The 19859-nt window shown below is 41.7% G+C and overlaps 1 protein-coding gene across 2 annotated transcripts in view; it reads right to left on the bottom strand.

The window, feature by feature from the left end:
• Nucleotides 1-19859, bottom strand: part of FAM135B (family with sequence similarity 135 member B) — a 1359155-nt gene that overhangs the window by 36956 nt on the left and 1302340 nt on the right. For both annotated transcript variants that reach the window (XM_078686705.1, XM_078686706.1), the window contains one exon: nucleotides 16518-16628. In XM_078686705.1, the coding sequence (XP_078542831.1) occupies nucleotides 16518-16628 (111 nt within the window). The remainder of the gene's footprint in view (nucleotides 1-16517; nucleotides 16629-19859) is intronic.

Below are 19859 nucleotides of genomic sequence, written 5' to 3'. Positions count from 1 at the left end.
ACCATTGGACAGCACTATTCCAACATATGGGAGTGCTGTTGTTACCAGATGCCCCTACTGAGGAATTCCTAGCCCCCTCCATTTACGAGATGCTTTTGGGTCAGCAGGCAAAGCAATGTTTGAACAGAATTGTGGAACCAAGTTATTACAAAAAGACCAAATTTAAAATATTTTATACGGCTTGTTTTGTTTGGAGGGAACTGAAGAAGAAATTTGGAATTATAACTAAGTTAACATTACATACACCATTCTATAATTGCCCTATTCTCCCTGAAATTTTTAAAGATCAGGTGATGGTAAGATGGGAACAGCAGGGTGTTCGGGTCCTGGGTGATTTGGTTCAGGGGAAAAACTTTGTCACCTTCGATGCTTTAAGGGATAAGTTTAAGTTAAAACGTGCAGACTTTTTGAAATATCTTCAGCTGCGAAGCTTTTGTGAAGAGAAGATCTCAAGCAATATGCTTTTCTTAGACAAAATAGAGATTATTGAAGCAATTAAAAGAAGGCTCAAAATGGGTCCTCTGTAACTTCTTTTGGCAACGGAGGAAGATGATCTTCTGGCGATACAGAAGAAATGGCATGATAAGCTGGGTGTAGAGGGAATTACTATGGAAAGAACTTTGGAGATAGCTAACAGTGTATTATTAAACGGTTCTCTCCAATCCCAACATTATATGTCGGTATTTGATTTGTACTACACGCCAGCTAAATGAACAAAATGGAAGTCTGGACGGGGGACCAATTGTAGCCGTTGTAACTCAGTTGCTGCTGACAAGATTCATGTTTTTTTTCTTTGCCCAAAACTGTCTACATTTCTATCAGAAATTGAGAGATTTTTTAAGGAGAGTTTGGGCATTGGGGTTAAATTAACTGCACAACTGGTCATATTTGGTGTAGAAGAGAGCTCAGTGTATAAATGGTTGATAGCAGAAGAAGCTTTTGTGTTCTTATGTATGTCTGTATATAGATTCTGTATTACTTCACAATGGATAGACCCGGAACCACCAAACTTTGTAAATTGGCAAGCTAAACTGTTATCCACATATCATCTCGAATCTTCTTTGTACAAACTAAAGGGTATTAGACGGAAAATGTTTGGGCTTAAAATATGGTCACCAATTGAGAAATGGACGGGGCATTAATGATTTTGTTGCTTATATTAGTGCTTGGATTATTGAGTACCTTGCTGTCGATGCCTTAAAATTCATGAAGTTTTAGCGTATCTAAGTTTATATCTAGTGTTTATTGCCTGTCTGCTGGCATAAAAACTCAATAAAAAAATTTATAAAAAAAAAAAAGGAAAGGTTTGCACTTCAGTATAGACACCACTATATCTGACGAACGGGGATGCTACGTTATACTAACAGGCACCCTGAGGGGGCAAAAACTGGCCATGATAAATACATACGGCCCGAACGTAGATGACCCTGAATTCTACCATAACATATGGCGCAAACTTCATGAATTACCAGACATTCCCTTAATTTGGGGGGGAGAGTTTAATATCGCACTGCATGATGGTCTTGACAGGTCTGGAGCGTGAACAGAACCACACAAACGGGTGTGGGGTAAATTAAAAAATATTATGACTGACATGCATCTTACTGACGTTTGGAGATCCCCACATCCTGACCATCTAGAAGCAACACATGTATCAGCAGCAGACAATTGCTGGTCTCGTATAGATTACTGATTAGGGTCAGATGACATATTGCTTTGGACGCGATCTGTAAGACATCTGTCCAGAACACTGTCCGATCACAACCCAGTGTTTATTTCCATGACCATGCCAAACTATATACCGCCAACTTATAATTGGAGGTTCAATGCAAGAGCATTATTGGATACAGTGTAATCAGACACTATTAATCACGCTATCACAGAATACCTTGATTTCAACCAACCCACTACTTGTGATCCGAGCCTCCTCTGGGAAACCTTTAGGGCTACTATTCGAGGGATCTGTAAAAGTACCACGGAGGGTATTCTTAAGGACATTAGAAATCAGCTTTCTATGCGTGAGAATAAATTACCCACACTGGAGCAGGAATATGAATGCACACAGTGTACACAGATATTAGGTGAAATCAGAACTGTAATGTCGGAATACCAAAACTATGCAGATGATGAACTCAAATATGTTGCAAAGCGACAGAAAGCGAGATCCTATGACGAAGGTGGTAGGCCTGGGAGGTCACTAGCAGCAAAAATATGTTCAGGGCATGCACCACAGACTATATGAGCAGTCAGAGATGTCACTGGGGTACTACACCATGACACACAGGGAATACTAATGGAATTCATGGCCACATATCGGGAACTATATGCCTCAAAATGCACAGTTTCTTCAGAAACAATAATAAAATACCTGGAAGACATAGCAATAGCCTGGTTATCGGATGTGCAACGAAACTACCTGTCCTTACCGATCACAGTAGAGGAGCTAACCGAAGTTATTAAATCATTGCCAAACGGTAAAGCGCCAGACCCTGATGGGTTCATGTGCGAGTTTTATAAGGCATTTGTGGATAACCTAGCGCCTCGCTTGGTAGAATTGTATGGTGATGCTTATGATAAGAACATACTACCGCAGACGATGTGGGAGTCAATGCTAATTGCTCTCCTGAAGCCCAACTACGGCGGATGGGATTCCCACCTATTTTCTTGCAATGGATCCACTTGCTCTACACGGCCCCAACGGCATGTGTAAGAGTTAACAAATACATATCGGAAGCATCCCAATTGCTAGGGGGACAAGGCAAGGCTGCCCACTGTCCCCATTACTATTTGCGATAGCGCTGGAACCACTAAGATGTAAGATTTGACATGGGCATCATTACTCAGCGCTTCAATTCCCACAACGACCTCTACCTATCTCGTACCCAGATGACATGATGTTATATGTACGTGACCCCGAAAAACATCTAAACCCCCTGCTTAGAGAATATATTCAATTTGGACAACAGTCTGGACTAACAAGAAATTGGTCCAAATCAATAACTGTACCATTAACAGACATCACATGCCCATACTCCACAGATTATCTGCTGGAATGGCAATAAGAGCCCGAAAGATACTTGGGTGTTTGGTTCCACCGAGACCCAGAAGTGGTAATCCGCACCAATTATGGCAGAGCAATTAGTGTCATGGAAGACAAAATAGGGAGGTGGATTCAATTACCATTATCATTGGCAGATATGCTGGCCATTGTAAAGATGGTTATACTTCCAAAATTCCTGTACCTATTCAACAATGTCCCCATCCAACCCCCAGCAGAGGTATTTTGTAGGATCTCCACTATGGTGCTTCGCTTGATATGGGCGGGTAAACAGGCCCCTATACAATTGCGCGTTCTTACTCTGCCTTACTCGAAGGGCGGCTTTAAGGTTCCGGACTTTTTACTATATTACTTACTAGCAGCCCGTCCCGACGTTGTCCGGGAGCCAAAGGCTGCTTCAGGGGCCCCCACCCGCCCTGACGTTAAGGCTGCTTCAGGGCTCCCGCCCGCCCCGACGTTAAGGCTGCTTCAGGGCCCCCGCCCGCCCCGACGTTGTCATTGTGTCCCCCGGAGCGCACCCGCGTGTGCTCTCTTCCTCCTGGTGCTCTGTCGGCAGCTTAGACATGGCTCCTGAGCTGCTTTGGTAACAGAAAGTGTAGCGTATCCATAGGATGTGGGTGGAAGTCAGGCCACTGAATTGCATCACTCGGTAGCCGGATGTACCCAACATAGCATGCAAGGCTTTCACTGCTGCGGTACCCGCAAAGAGGCATGAGCAGTGGGAGTCTTTCTTACCTGCTCCTGAGTTCACCGCTCTGCCGCTCCTCGCCGGTTGTCACCGCGGTACCTGCAAAGAGGCATGAGCAGTGGGAGTCTTTCTTACCTGCTCCTGAGTTCACTGCTCTGCCGCTCCTCGCCGGTCGTCACCGCTCCTCCCTGCCTGTCCGCAGCTCCTCCCCGCGATCATGTCCGCAGCTCTTCCTGTTGCTCCTGAACGCCGCTCCTCCCCGCGCTCCTGATGTCATGACGCAGACGTCGCGGCCGGCGCTTCTTTCAGGGGACTACTTTGTTTTTAAACTTAATTTTTTAAATGTACGTTTTATTTTTTTATTTTATGAAGCCTATGTCCATCTACACACCCGGACAATTTCAAGGATGTATCGGGTGTGTGGATTGGCGCTGTGGTTCCCGAGTTTACCTGGCTCAAAGGGTCGTGTTCTCTCTTTATAATAGTAGTAAAGATGTGCGCAAGCACAATATGCGCATTTTTGGTATAACAGCATCCCTTATGTAACTCATGTGGAAATTGAGTCAGGAGACGCCATGCCAATTCCATTAGATGCTATTCTAACAAACAGAAGACCCCGGCTACACAATTGAGACATAAATACCATAGATGCGACAAACAGTGCCTGGCGGACAATGGGTCGCAAAGCCAACAAACTGCCACTATATGCTCCTGCACTACCACTACATTATCATCCTGAAATATCAGTTACACAGGAAGAGGTGGGAATGGGTCTGCTGCAAGTGGGCATGGACACTATAGGAGATCTGTATTGCAATGGCGTTTTTAAACCGCTTACTGAGCTTTCATTCATAAGTAACCAGATGTTGTTGTTCCGATTCACGTATCATCGATTGCAAGGGGCAATAAAGAAACTATACACATCCTACCCTGCGGAGCCACAGCAGCTATCCACACTACAGCTCTTACTTACAGCTCTTACGCCTAAACACATGGTGTCTAGACTTTATGTTAAATTGCAGGAAGATATAGGGGACAAGACACGCGAAGCATTGGGAAGATGAAATGACAACCTAGATGAACCACTAACAGGAAGAATGGACTACAACTTGTTCATTAACAGAGTTATTAACGCTGAACAGAAACTTACGTATGTTGCACTATAAATATTTGCACCAGACCTATTATACCCCTGAAAGGCTATGTAGATATGGCTCACGTTTAGATTCTAAATGTCAAAGATGCAGAGTAGAAATAGCGGATTTCTTACACCTTGCATGGTCTTGTGTGGTGGTGGCAAAATATTGGGAAGATGTTACACAGGTGGTGGGCGATATATTGGGCATTACTGTCTACTGCTCGATACGTACATGCTTACTAGGACTGGTGCCTGAGCTGCAGGCCGCTAAGCGCAAATTCTGTGTGGTTGCATTACTGATAGCAAAGCGTAGAATATCATTATGCTGGGGTAGTAGAAAGATCCCAAAAGTTAAACAATGGCTTAATGATCTAACTTATTGTAAAGAATCCTTACAAACGTATGGGGAGGAGCTGCCCATGGGTTCGTAACCCACAGACTATTGGAAATATTTGGTTGAATATCTGAAATTACACCAAGTTGACTAAACATGTGATGTAAATGTAAATGTAAATGTATTGCGACATATATAACGCACGTATCACCCGAAGGCATCAAGGCGCTTGCCTTGGGAACCCGTCCTGGCTTTTCCCTGTGAGATAACCCCCTACTGGGTATCCCCAGGGTGAAAGCCAGGCATCCCGCAGCGGGTGGGCCGCCGTAGTGGAGATTAAGCAACTATTGCCCAGAGTTGCAGCGTGGGACCCCATGATTAGAATAGGCACCGAGGCAAGAATTATCGAGTCCGTGGACATTTTGGGCTCAGGACCCTGCCGCGTCGGGAATTGAACCCTGGTCCCGGGCCAGACCTCTGCATCAGGGTCTGCCGCTCTAATCAGTGAGCCACACTCCTCTCATAGCTGTATAGATGTATAGCTGTGATGAAATTCTACCATAATAGACAATAATGTAATGATGCAAATACTGGATGATGGATGTTGTTGTACAACGGTCTGTAAGTTATTTAAATGTTGGACATGGTATGTCTTTTAAAAATGCTAATTAAAAAAAAAATATGTAAACATATCCCAGTACACATTATACATTTGATTCTTAGGCAATAATCACGGTACTATATGAATAAGGTTACCATTCATTATGTCTTGCTTCTTCAGGTTATTAACTCGAATGCCCCACATCCAGCTCAGAAATTTGGCCATGGCAATCGCTATATGCTCTTGCGTATTGGTCTTCAATATTCGAAGAGCTGCAGCACTTGATCTAGTACCCATATTAGAGAAAATTGGCTTAAGCCATTTATCTCTGGGAGACTTATATGCTGGACAAACAAATAATATGTGGGGGATTGACTCAACCTGCTCTTGACAGGATACATATTTATTGTCCGATGGGCTATGCCATTTTTGTGTAAACCATCTGACTGAGAGTGTGCCGACCCTGACTAACATCTTTTAACGCGTTTGCGCAAATATACAGCTCCGGGGTGGACCAGAAACCTTCTCAAAAATGCTATGGGCCTGTATCGAGCTATCTCCTCTAGAGTACAACAACCCAGGTCTAGGTGAAGGGGCTTAAGTGGGGTAGATTGCGGGAGACCAGTAAGGGCTCTCAAAACTGTGTTCTGGTCTATAATTAGATGTCACATTATCGAAGCCCCAGAGCTCGGCACCAAATAAAATTGAGGCTCTAACATTGGTGTTATATATCTTTTTTGCAGGGCCTACTGGCTTTGTTTGAGAAAGCCTATGTTCTTTTAATAGCTCTCCTGCCAGTTGTGCATGCTTTATGGCCATTAGGTCGATCTGAGGTTTCCAGTTTAGCTTCCTGCCCAGAGTGATCCCAAAATACGTAAATATGTCCGTTTGTTTAAGTTGTACATTGTTCATGAAGACTCCCCCTTTAATCGCTTTATATTTGTGGAGGACCATGAATTTGTTTTTTTCCACATTAACCACCAACTTTTGGTCACCACAAAAATCCTCAAATCTGTTCAGTGCACGCTTCAACCCTTTTTGAGTTTTTGATATGATGATGGTGTCGTCAGAAAACATAAGTAAGCGTACCTTCATACCAGCAAATGAGGGAGCGTCTGTGGGGTAGGTAGTAAAATAATTGACAACCCTGTTTATGAATAACAAAAATAGAGTTGGGGTCAAGACACACTGTTGGCGAACCCCTTTCAAAACTAAAAACCTGTCTGTAACGTTTCCCTGTGAGCCCCAACGTAACTGTGCAAAATTTGACTTGTGCAACTTGATTACCGAGGAAAGTAGTTCTAATGGCATTCCTAAGTCTTTTAGCGCCCCCATACCTTAGGTCAAATGCAGATTTAAGATCAATAAAAGCCGCGTAAATGGTTTCTCCTGCAATAGTTATGACTCACCAATAGATTAATATAAACCTAACTTGTGGACGGAAGCCAGCCTGTAAAGGTGATAAAATATAATTATCTAAAATCGAGGTTTGGATTCTGCTCAGCACTAGCCTGGCCATGATCTTTTGGATGGAGTCTATAAGGCTAATTGGCCTGTAATTACTAGGGCTAGAGCACTCCCCCTTTTTATAGATTGGGAGTATTTCAGCACCACGCCAGGATTCTGGGATGGGAGCTCCACTGGCTATCGCATTGACAAGTATGTGAATGTACTTAAGCCAATTGTCTTTGTCATATAGGAACAAATCTGCTGGGATGCAATCGGGGCCAGGGGCTCTTCCTTTTGGAATCGGATTCAGCACAGATTCAACCTCACCTCTGTCAAAAAACACAACAGTGTCTGGCTTGGGTATTTTTAACTGATCTATGCTGACGATAGTGACAGCAAATTGAGCCTGAAAATGGGAAACTCACTGGTCGGGGCTACATGATTAAGGGGAGTTTGTCTGATTTCACCACTACCCATTTCACTATCTGCCAGAATTTCTGCATGCTTTTTTCTTTACTTGCTTGGAGGAGGTATTGCCATCGTCGGTCGTCAGACTCTCTTTTAGCTTTGTAATGAGATATTTTATACATTTTCCGCGCATATTTAATATTGTCCATTATTTTGGATTTTATGGCTAGGGACAGTCGCTTTGAGGCTTCTCCACAAGCCTTGTTATACCAGTTTGCTGGCTTGAGAGTAACTTTACGATTAGGTTTTTGGGTCTTGATGAAGAAGGATTTAAGTTTAACAAACATTTTGTCGCGTACTTGCGTAATGATGGCATTTATGTCGTCCTGCGTATCTAAATTGTTAAGGGACATTAATGTGCACTCCACCACTGCCTTCATCTGCTCTAATGAGGTGCCATTTATGACTAACATGGCCCATTTGACCCTTCTCAGGTCATTGGATAGAATAACATCTGCAGACACCCTCTCAATTATCTGATGCTGTGTTTGTAACCCTGCATCTGCAAAGTTGACAACAGTGGGTTGTGGTCGCTTTCGCTTCTCTCTTGGACTTTCATGTCGATAACAGACCACAATTCCAGGTTAATAAAAAAGTAATCAAAGCGACTACTTCTTAGCCCATTACAGTAAGTATAAGAACCCTTTCTATCCGAGGGTGTCCTGCCATTTGCTGCCCTGATACCTCTCTCCAGACACAGGGTTTTTAATTGAAGGGCTGCCTCTGTCCATTTCCTTATTGGTGGTAAGGCCAGGGATGGGATGCTCCACTGGGTGTCCTCCTCATCACTAAGGCTGCCGTCCTCATGCTCAAGGGGCTCAAATGAGCAGGTAAAATCACTTGCAATCACCAAATGACTTCTTCCCCTATTTTGTCTATAAAGCTGTCAGTTAGGGGAACTGTATTAGATATTTTACCACCCACCATCCCTCTTGCATATACATTAATAACTAGTACATCAGGGGGGTGCTTCAGGCGTAAACGTATAGCCAAGATATCTGGGCTGTCAGTCAATACTTCCTCAACCCTATAGCCAGAATATTACCTGACCCATAAGGTGAGCCCTCCTGAGGGTCTACCTTTTTGTCCACCAAGGGCCGGTTTTGAGAAATTCAGATACCCTGGGCAGTAAATTTGGTTCAATGACCAAGTTTCTTGGAAAGCCCATATATCATGGTCCTCTATAAATACTAACCAGTCTGCTGACATTATTTTTGATTGCAGTCCCGCTATGTTCCAGGAGGCAACAGCCAGCCTTGTCTTGGCGGGTTCATGGGTGATAAGACTAGTGTCTACCTGAATACAATTTTCCTGAGCACTTGACTTGACATCTCTCCTTAGTTTTGAATGACGGGGGGGAGTGATATAGCTGACATTTAGATTTTCTAGGGGTCTAACCACCCCGACCACTGACCCTGGCCCCTCTGTGCCAATACTAAAATAAGCCCTGGTATGACAGATATTATCACAAATGTATGATATTACTATGACATACATTGCCACGCAGTAGGTTACAACGTGGAGGCTACATCGTCCGCATTGTTACCACGCATGACTTTACATCGCAAGTCGTTTCTACGACTTGCACTAGATGGCGCGGTGGACTTAGGAATAGTACAAATTACTATTTCGACTCCAGTTAGCGCAACAGTAGGGAATGTGTTGGATTTAAAACCCAACACATTCCTTGGTTTTTGCGCGCCATCTAGCACAAGTCGTAGAAACGACTTGCAATGTAATGCCACGCATGATAATAACGCGGACGATGTAACATCCTAGTTGTTACCTACCCGTGTCGTATTGACAGCGTTATAAACGCTGTTTCCCATTATGACCCCCTTGGGATGTTTCATCATTATACTGTATTGGTGGGGGGGCGGGGTGCCTTAAACATCAATCTAACTTTTCTAGGGAAGAACCCTCATTGCAGATTTGGACTACTTTGTTACAGTTAATGTTGGTGTTCGGTGCTGGAGGGTTATATTTTATCCTGATGCTAGATTTGGTCAAGTGGGATGTCCTTAGGTCGAATGCCACTAAATTGTCTGCTAAGTCTACTGAGTTCAGTGTAAGACATACGTAATCTGTACTAGGGCCATCAGACACAAATCTTTTAGCAGAAAGTATGTCTTCTCTTATTACTGATCTACACTTCCTCACGTGTTGTAACCATTGAATACTTTTATTTATCAGGGATTGTTTATCCTCCCTTATTAAATTAGGGGATGTTTTTGCAATGTTAATCAGGAAAATTTGGCATTTAGAGGAGCATGCGTGACTCCTACTGATCCTGTGCTGTCTGTTTGCTGTGAGGGCGCAGTATTCTCGACTATGCTCATCAGGGGGGCAAATCTATTACTACACTCTATTACACACTCCAAATTAGTTACTTTGTCTGAATTGACACACAACTCTGTTAGTGGTTCGTCCACTGAAACAGAGGGTGGGGGATCCTTCTGGGTTGATCTTTTAAACATATCGGGGATACATTTAACAACCCGGGGGACAGAGGAAACTAAATGGGGAGTGCATCAGATGTGCCGCTATCAGTGCCCAAAGGGGCTGTTAGGATCTCTTCACAATCGCTAATTAGATTGTCTATGCGGGTCATTACACAGTTACTTCTTTTGAGCATTGGGTGTTTAATCGACCTTTTGGTCTTCTTGCCCTTACCCACAACTCCTCCCCTAAAGCTTCCACAGCCTTCCTTTTGCCCATACTAAATGATAATAATATCGGCTACAGAGTGGCTAAGAGTAACACAATCAATATGCAGTAATGCAAGTTGGTAGTCTGACCTGACATAGCCTTCAAAACTAACTGGACATCCAGACGCCAGATAGCAAGCAGAATATTGCTTGGATTGTTCCGCTTTCAGTCAGTTAAATCCTCTGGTATGAATGTTGTTACCAATATGATGGAGTTGTCTGCAAAAGATGGAAGGACCAAAAGGGAAGGTAACAGTACCTTATAGGTGTCCCTGTCCTGAGGCCGATGTTAGGGGAGTGGCCCTGCCCTGTCTCTTCCTGGCATTCCTTTGGCGCCCGCGCACGTTCCATGCTGCGCGAGTCCTCTCCTGAGTTTCAAGCGCCTCCTGGCGCTGTGATTAGCTGACGGCTACGGCCGCGTAAGACCAGCAGGGCAAGCGACTATCAGCGGTACAGATGTCAAATATTTTTTAACTTAGATTTAGGATTATCATGGACAAGCTAGTTTAACTTACAACCTGAAAACAGCACATAGGTATTTATTCACTGTGAGTGCACACTATTCCAATCATAAAGTGTATGACACTTTTTTAAAATATATTAAGTGCCTTGGACTGTTGGTTTAGAAGGCACGCTTTAGGGGGGTGAGTTAATAATATATAAAAATAATGTTTCTCTAAATGGCAAAATGCACTTTTCTTTCCTTGTGTCACTAGAGTACTTTTAAACTACAGCAAAGCCAGAGCCAGAAATGCTTGTCATATATGTGGCTGTTGTAAATATACACTGTAACCCACATATGACACTTAATTCCCCACCATTGGGGCAAATTCTGTGCCACTTTACAAAGGACTAAATGGAGCGTTAAAACACCAATTGGCACAGAGCACATGCACCTTGGCACTGATTGGCAGTGATGCAACCAATGGAGTCCTGAGTAAAAACATAATTAGGGTCCAGAAAAAGGGTGGAAAATCAGGGGAGACCACACACCAAAGGACAATGTGTTACAGCTGTACTTCCCAACATTGAAACTATCACAGCTTCAGAACAGATTCATTGATATGAATCTGAAATAAATAAAGTGTGGCAATAACATAAAACGTGTCTTCTTATAGAGAAGTTGGGGCCTCATGACAGCATATGACAGCTGGCTCTGATTCTGAAGGAGACAGAAAAATTACTGCATGTAATTTCCCTTCACCTGATCCTGAGTTGGTAGGTTTTTTGCACACCCTGTTTTTCCATGTGTGGGAGAGCAAGACCCGATTTTTCAGGTCAGTAATTCTGGTCCGGGACATTGCATTAGACTTTAGCTGCAGGAGCAGGAAAGGCTCATTCCCGTGTTTTCCCCCTGATGGAGAGCATTAAAGGGTCCTCCGGCCACAAATTACCTCTCCGTTCCCTTTGCTTCCCTAATCCCCCCAACACACCTCTCATACTCAATCTCATGATCTTGAAGTTTCCACATACATTTTCCCCCTACTAAGAGCAGGTTGTAATTTTATGTGACGAACCATATGGAACTGGTCTTTATAGTTTTACGACTGCAAAAATTGGTTTTACATGGTAATTCCCCATTCCATAGAGCTTAATTCGTAAATGGATGGCAGTGGAGTGGATTTACTGCATGGTAAAAGTAAAGTAGCATAATATGCCAGTTTACCTTTCACCTAGCACCTAAGTGTGAAACACAGCACGAAAAGAGGATGGTGTCTACAATGCGAATATGAAATACGTTATGTGATAATAGCATAGATAATGTTCAGTTGACTTAGTTGCGGTACATTAAGTTTATGGTCACAAGTGGCTTCAAGGGGTTTGATGTATTTCATGGAACCAGTAAACACAGAGGTGTTTTAAGGCATGGGCAAGGTGGACTGTGGCCCAGGGCCCCAGCCTTCTGGGCGGGGGGGCCCTGATAGAGTCAGCTCTGTTATGAAGAGAGTCTTGTCCTGATGACCATGAATAATTCTTAAACAGATTGTTTTAAATATTGTTCTTAATTGTTCCTTTAATTTATTTTTGACGTGGGTAATTTGTGAGCCTATAATAGATATTTTGCAGAGACTTGTTGTGTTTATAGTTCATGCAATATCCATTAAAAAAAGTTTTTTTAGATCAAAACAATACCTCACATTTGAGAAATGGGGGTGTGTGACAATATTTGCAGTGATAGCAGTGAGCTGATGCTGTGTTACAATATTATAAAACACATCACTTTCCCTGAATATCAGCTGTGAACATAATCAAAATTTGGAGGAGTGTGCCTGTGCACTGACAGTGACCTGGCCAAAGAGGATATGAAAGAGCTGAAATTGGATCATAATTAAAAATCTGTTCCGAACAGGGGACCCCAAAATATGTTTGGCACAAGACCCTCAAAATCCTTAAGATGTTCCTGAATTAACTGTCTGCCACCGTGGCTTGAGGTCTTTACCAAGTCTGTTCAAAACGTTCTGTTCCATGCTTAAACTCGTAAATGGGCCATAACATGCATTATTCTCTTTTACTATTCCAATTCCATCACTCCCAACAATGAATGTACACTTTGTCCTCTGGATAATTACCGCGGGTGGGCAAAACTGTGCCGGTTCGGAGTTTAGTGAACCCAGTAGTGAACTAACTATGCATTACATTTAGATGAAGCCTAAAAAAGGAGTCAGTTCTGTTTAAAAATATGAAAAATAACTAATATTGCCAATAGAGAATATATTCTGTCCTGGCATGCCACATACTCAGCTACACTTCAAAAACACGCAAAAATATATATATTTATTCAGTTATCTATCAAGTGGCATAACGTGGCCAAAGCATAAAACTCCCCATAGCTCTTCAATACGCACAGTCCCAAAAGAAAAACAAAAATAGAACTCGTCTCCCTGCAACTCACATCTTCGCTGCTGAGCGCCGTTCCTCCTTTTGCTATAAAGCGAAGTGCTAAATTATTAAACCTAATATCAGAGAATAAATCAATCATTGCATGTGAGATGGAGACAAATCTACTTCTCAGGGAGCAGTTTTTGGCCTGAAATATAAATTCATTTAATATTCAAAAATAACTTTCTAAATTGAAAATGTGGGGGCTCAGGCTCACTTTGCTCTGAGGTCAACTTTTTCTCCTACATGTTGTAATATTGTATCTAATAGTAAAATATGAATTCCTAAAGACCGCAAACACAGTACAAAGAGATTTGCTGAGAAATTGCATTCCTTAATCTACACAACATGGATTTAGGTTTTGGCATCAAATTCTGGACATAATATTATTAAATCGGTGAGAGAAAGTGTATTAAAGGCAAGACACAACCTGTGAGTCTGTGAGAACACACCTATATTTAGTTTAGCATGCATGACTTCCAAACGAACTCTGTGAAAGGGAATGCAGGGATTTCTCCTTTGTTCATTCAATTTTCCCCATATCCAGGGACATTTTATGGGGACAACCACAGCCCTCATATACCAGTATTTTGGCCAGCATGCGCCACTCCATCTCCCACTTCCAGTTCCTCAATCATAGAGCTTGTTCAACCCATCATAAACGTGCAATGTTCTGTTTAGCCACTGTCAGTCCCAGGGTCATCCACGTTCATTCCAAAAGGCCGAGATCCACTGCGTCTAGACGTTTAATAGACATCACTCTGCAGAGGCACTCATATTGCTCCCACAGAGCAATCCACCACCAATACCCAGTAGTGTTGCATGTCAGGGCTGTTCCATAATGTGTGAAAGAAGGTAGCTGTCTGGCCACACTTTCTGGGACCCAATGCACCCACTTCCCTACCCATTTTGTGCAAGGTGGTGCGCGCATTGTAGGGTCTATGTAGAACTTTTAATTGTACAAGATGATATCTCGGCCTCATGGCCACTGCTCTTGGGGATGCCAGGATCCTCAAGCCACTCTTCATCCTCGATATCGCTTTCTCTATCTCCAGTACCTTGAAATCCATAGTGATGTTTCGCGATCCAAATAGCTTCCTTGCATGGTATGGATCCCTACGTCTTCATCCTCAGAAAGAGCCTATTGCCACTAATCAATAGCTAATTATCTTTCCAGAGATTAAAGTTTAAGATTCAGACATCTGTCTCTAATAATCTTTAGATTAGAATGCAGGGAAATCTTCTCTCCTTCACCTATCCTTTGCAGTTCTCTCCAGAGACTGGAAATTTAAAAGGTCAAACTAGCCAGTGATAGGTAAAGATCCACATCACTTCAAACCAAAGTTTACATATTTACGTCATTTTGTATTTTCCGAAACGTGACTTATTTGCTGTTTCCTGTTTCGTCCAGAATGGATCTGTTCTCCTCCATTGCTTTGAGCATTCCCCTTCATCTGGGGTTGACTCTCACATAACAGGATTTTGGACTGTGCTTTTCTATCCCATGGAAAAGTGACCAGAGTGTAGAGTGTAACATTCTCTTTCTTCCTACATCTGTAATGTAGCATCGTTATGCAGCTAGTTGGCAGCTATGGTTATGAAGGGAGATAAGGCAAAAACAAATAATGACATTTAAACCACAACCACAGAATGTAACTAAAGGAATGTGAACAATCCTTTTCTAAACATCAGTCTTGCAATATGATAAACTTTAACACCGATTTCTATAGTAAAGATAATAAAAATCCAATAGTTTCAATGATTTTGTAACACCAAATTATCCATGTCCTACAACTTTGAAATTTAGATGCTGGCATTTGTTTAATTTGTTTGACACTTTTTTATATTTATATTGTTGAAAATGGCCCTTTCTGCAAGGTAACCAGAAACTTTTTACCTTCCTCCTCCCCTGCTTTTGACTTCGTTTTTGCTGGCTTTAGGACTCTGAGCACTTTACCACTGCTGACCGGTGCTAAACTGCATGTGCTCTTATCTAAAATGTGATGACAATTCAGTTATCCATGAATAGTATATTTTGTTCAGTTATAAGTCCCTAGTACAGCGGTATACCACATACCCAGGGAGTGGAAACCAAATGCTACTAGTAGGCCTGCAGCACTGATTGTTCCACCCACAAATGAAGCCTTTTAAACCTGACTCGGGCCTTACATTGCAGGGCCTGTGGGCACAGTTCACTACCACCTCGACTTGGAATTTCCAACTACATGCCAAGCCTTAAACTCCTGTTTTATTACATATCAGTCACCCCTAAGGTAGGCCTTAGGAACCCCTGAGGGCAGGGTGGCATGTGAGTAAAAGGTAGGACAGATACATATTTGTTTTAAATGTGCTGGTAGGGACAAAACCCAAGTTCGTTTTCACTACTGTGAGGCTTGCTCCTCTCACGGGTTAACATTGTGAATTTCTTAAAAACCCTTTTTGAGTGAAATTCCTGATTGCAGAGGAGTAGCTGCTTTATGTTTTATATCATTGAATTGGTAATGACAAATCATCTTAAATGGTAAAGTTGGATGTGGTATTACTAATCTAGAAATGCCACTTATAAAAAGTGGACATTTATTTGTTCTTAGCTCTCTTATGTGCATTACAGTCTGTCTCCAATACATGTCTGGGGTGGGGTGACAGCTACACTTTGTGCATCCCCTCTAGACAGCCACAAGTACAGGACACTCAGCTATCTTGTTCATATAAAGTCTGTGTGCTGTTTTATACTGATGTTTATCAGTTAAATTTTTAGTTTTTCACCATTGGCGTTCGGCTGACACCAAATTTGGCAAAAAGGTAGTGCTTGGTTCAGAAAGCGCCTGTTTTTTTAAATGGCATAAATCCGTTCAGTAGCTGCTGAGAAAAAAAAAAGTTTTGATATCTAGAGGCGCAGTGGATCCGCGGACCCTCCCGACCACATACTTCTCAAAGTGTAAATGAATGGTAAGCTCTTCACAAATGTATAGACGTGTATGCCTTTTCTGGTGAGTATAACTTACAGATATTTTTCCTAAACTGAATTCTAAATGGAATATGTACACAAAAATTATAAACAGTTACCGGTAAGTGTGGAAAATAATGAAGCGATTAGCATCATTTAGCAGAAACAAAAGTATTCCTAAAGCCCCAATACAATTCTTGCTGGATATGTCTCTGTTTTTCACAAGCCACCTTAAACGTCACCAACCTGGCTTCTGGCTTAGTTGATAAAGGAAAGATTTCCGTGGATCTGCATTGTCCCGGAAGGTCAACTGGAGTAGAGATCCTGACTTTTTGAATTTTTGCATGAGCCACAAACCTGGAAAATAAAAGAGACGTTTATGTATTTAATGGAATTTGCTATCACTTGTATCACCTTAAAAGGAAAACACTTTAACATTATATTTGCTGTTTTATAAAAGCAGGGCATGCCACAACACACACATTATGGATTAAATATTACATGGAATTTCTAGACTGTATTTTAAGTTGTTGGCATACTTTTTCTACACTTTATAACAACAGTCTTACTTCTAACCATCGGCGGAAATCAGATGCTGAAAGACATCTAGTTAACATTTGTGACAATGCTTATGATTTAAGGTCCTTTTTCAACCATTGTAATAACGATCTGTATTGTAAATCACATAGCTGTACACTACAGAAAATGCAGCAATTGAGTAGCTCCTAGACAGTCAATATCTGACCAGGGGGTAGATGTATCAAGATTCCATTTTGCGATTTCTTAATAGCGATTTTTAAGGAATCGCTATTTAGAAATCGCAAAATGGAATGTATGTCAAAAATCGCTTTTTTTTGGCGATTTCTTAGTCTTCCTTATTTGCGAATTCGCAAATTGAGAATAATTTCAAGGGTGCAGGGGTGTCTCAAAGACACCCTGCTGCACCCCTGAAATTTACATGCGTGTGCATATGGCTTACATACATGCCCTATGGGCATGTATGTGCGTCACATGCCACCTTCTCAAATGGCAAATAGGGCATTTTTCAATGAAATCGCAAATTACCACCAACTACAAGTTGCGATTTCTTAACACAAATTCGCAATTTCTAGAACCCACATACATCGCATTTAAGGAATCGCAAATATTGCAATTCCTTAAATGCTTAAGCAACATTTTGCGATTCCTTAAATGCTGAAGCAAAATAAGGAATCGCAAATTTTTTGCGATTCCTTATTTCGCGATTTTTTAATACATTTCAAAAAAATGCAGAAAAGCCTTTTGCGATTCGCAAAGGCCGAAATTCGCTTGATACATCAACCCCCAGGAGATTCATAGTAAGCAACTCAGACATGCCTCATGTTCACCTAGCTCGCAGATTGTGCATGCAAGAGACATGCTGCTGGAGAAGAAATTTTTTGAATTATTCACTTTACTGCGCAGAATGTGTACATGAAAATGTTAGCTTTGAATGTCGTATTTTATAATTTCCTTATATAAAGCACACCATTAAAATATTGATGAAACAGTGCACAATCATACAGGGAGATGCAACTAATGACAAAAGGAATTGGAGAAATTAAAAAGAACAATTAAATGCCGCAACAGCAGCTCCTTTGAGTCTCTAAAAATCTTCTGACGCACATTTAAGTGGAAGATAAAAAAAATGTATTGCACAATGTTCCTACTTTTAAATTAAGGACGTATTACACTTGAGAAAAGATAGATAACCTGAAGACACAGGTGCAAAAATGGTATGCCGGACTTAGGTATCTTTCACTAACCTTTTAAACCCCTTTAAAATATAATGTGCTGCAAATAACAAAAAGGCTAAACCTGCCCTGGCATGTTTTTAACTAGCTGGTTTTATATCTACATTAACACAGCCTACTGTGGTAAGTACACATATTATTTAGCAAATCAGACTTTTTGCTTTCATGGCTGGGGAAGATGTTTATGTACTTATAGAAAATGTGTACTCGTTATAACTTCTGATGCCGTTCTCATAATTTCCATGAGAAAGGCATGGGAAAAAACTATTTTCTCTCAAACATAGTTCATCAAACCCCAGAAGTGGATCGGCATTTTCACATTGTGACATTCTTAACACTAATATGTAACCACCAGCAAATGATTTATATTGTGATTACAATCTGTCAACAACTCTTCTATATTCATCTTTTGTAAACCTCACAACCAGGTATTCTCTTCGATGTATTTCAATGGGAGAAAAATGCTGAGCATTATCAACAAGATGTGCTTCATTTTACCTTCCACTTAAATAGTCCCTTGAAAAACACACCATATTTTTTGAATTTCACCTCATATTTTAAGGGTCTGATTTAAAATAGGAATATTATCCAAGTCGAGGAGACTCCAAGGTAGGTACAAACTGGGGAGGAATAGGGCCCTTGGCTTCCCTAGGGATCCTCTTACTACACCCATGTCAGTACCTACCTGGGAGTGCTCTCTACTTTGGATAAGATTGTTTAATTAGAACATTAGAATTTTGGGAGCGCCAATTAAAACGGTGGTGTGCTCAGGGTTTCTAATGGCCAGTAGAAGCCCGTAGTTCCAATATTCCACTGTTTGTTCACAGCTGTTGCTCTGAAAAAAGGCCTCCCGGGATCCAAGTGAATTTCAATCCCCTTGGGCTCCGTGAGGCCTTTGTTTTTCATATTAGAATATTCTGCCCTCTAGGTTTGGAATGTTTGAACAGCCTAAGAGCCCTCCATAGTAGGCTCTTCTGGCCATTAAAAGCCGTTCCCTTTACTGGCAAGTAGAGCTCGCTAAGGCTATATTAGAACATTGGAATGTTGAGCACTCCATTGTAGACACGTGATTGCTCTACTGTCTGGTAGAAGCCCAGAGAGCAACAATCCAATGTTGTTTTACTTTCACAGCTGTTGCTGTGAACAAAGGCCTTTCTGAGTCCGAGGGGATTGAAACTCCCTCAGACTCTGAGAGGTCTTTGTTTTTACTAATTAGAACATTCGGCCCTAAAGGGGTAGAATGTTTTAATAGCCTTAGAGCACTCCTAGCGGGCTCTACGGTCCATGAAAGGCCAGCTCCCTTGGCCGGTAAAGCCTGCTATGTCTGGCTCTAAGGCTATATTTGATCATTAGAATGTTGAGAGGTCCATTCAAAGCACTGGATCCACTCAAGTCCAATAATGGTTGGTACAGACCTGCTCCAATTGCATGCCTTTTTGTTTCTATCTTTTTATTCTAGAAAATTCTATACTCAGTGGGTGAAATGATTCAATAATGGCCCTCTCCCTAATTACAGGCCCTTGCCTGTCGCTGCAGCCTTTAACTCAGGTTTGGGGCATTTACAATTACATTACATCCCTTAGAGTGCGAAAATACTTAATTAACAAGATCCTGCAAGCCTACAATAAGAGGACAAGCATTAGGGCGATCCGTAACTCCGGTGTTCTGACATTTATCATACCCCGTAATCAACAGAATATCACGTGAATGTTTCTAAATGTTTGTCTATTTTAAAAACATTTGTGCAGTGGTCAAAGGTGTTCTGAAAATGTCAGAACATGAGTGGCTATATCTGTGCATATTAGTCAGATCTATA

This window comes from Lissotriton helveticus, chromosome 4_1 (genome assembly GCF_964261635.1).
Source record: "Lissotriton helveticus chromosome 4_1, aLisHel1.1, whole genome shotgun sequence".
Taxonomy (NCBI): domain Eukaryota; kingdom Metazoa; phylum Chordata; class Amphibia; order Caudata; family Salamandridae; genus Lissotriton; species Lissotriton helveticus.
The sequence above is the reverse complement of the archived record's forward strand: the minus strand, read 5'-3'. Positions and strand labels throughout refer to the sequence as shown.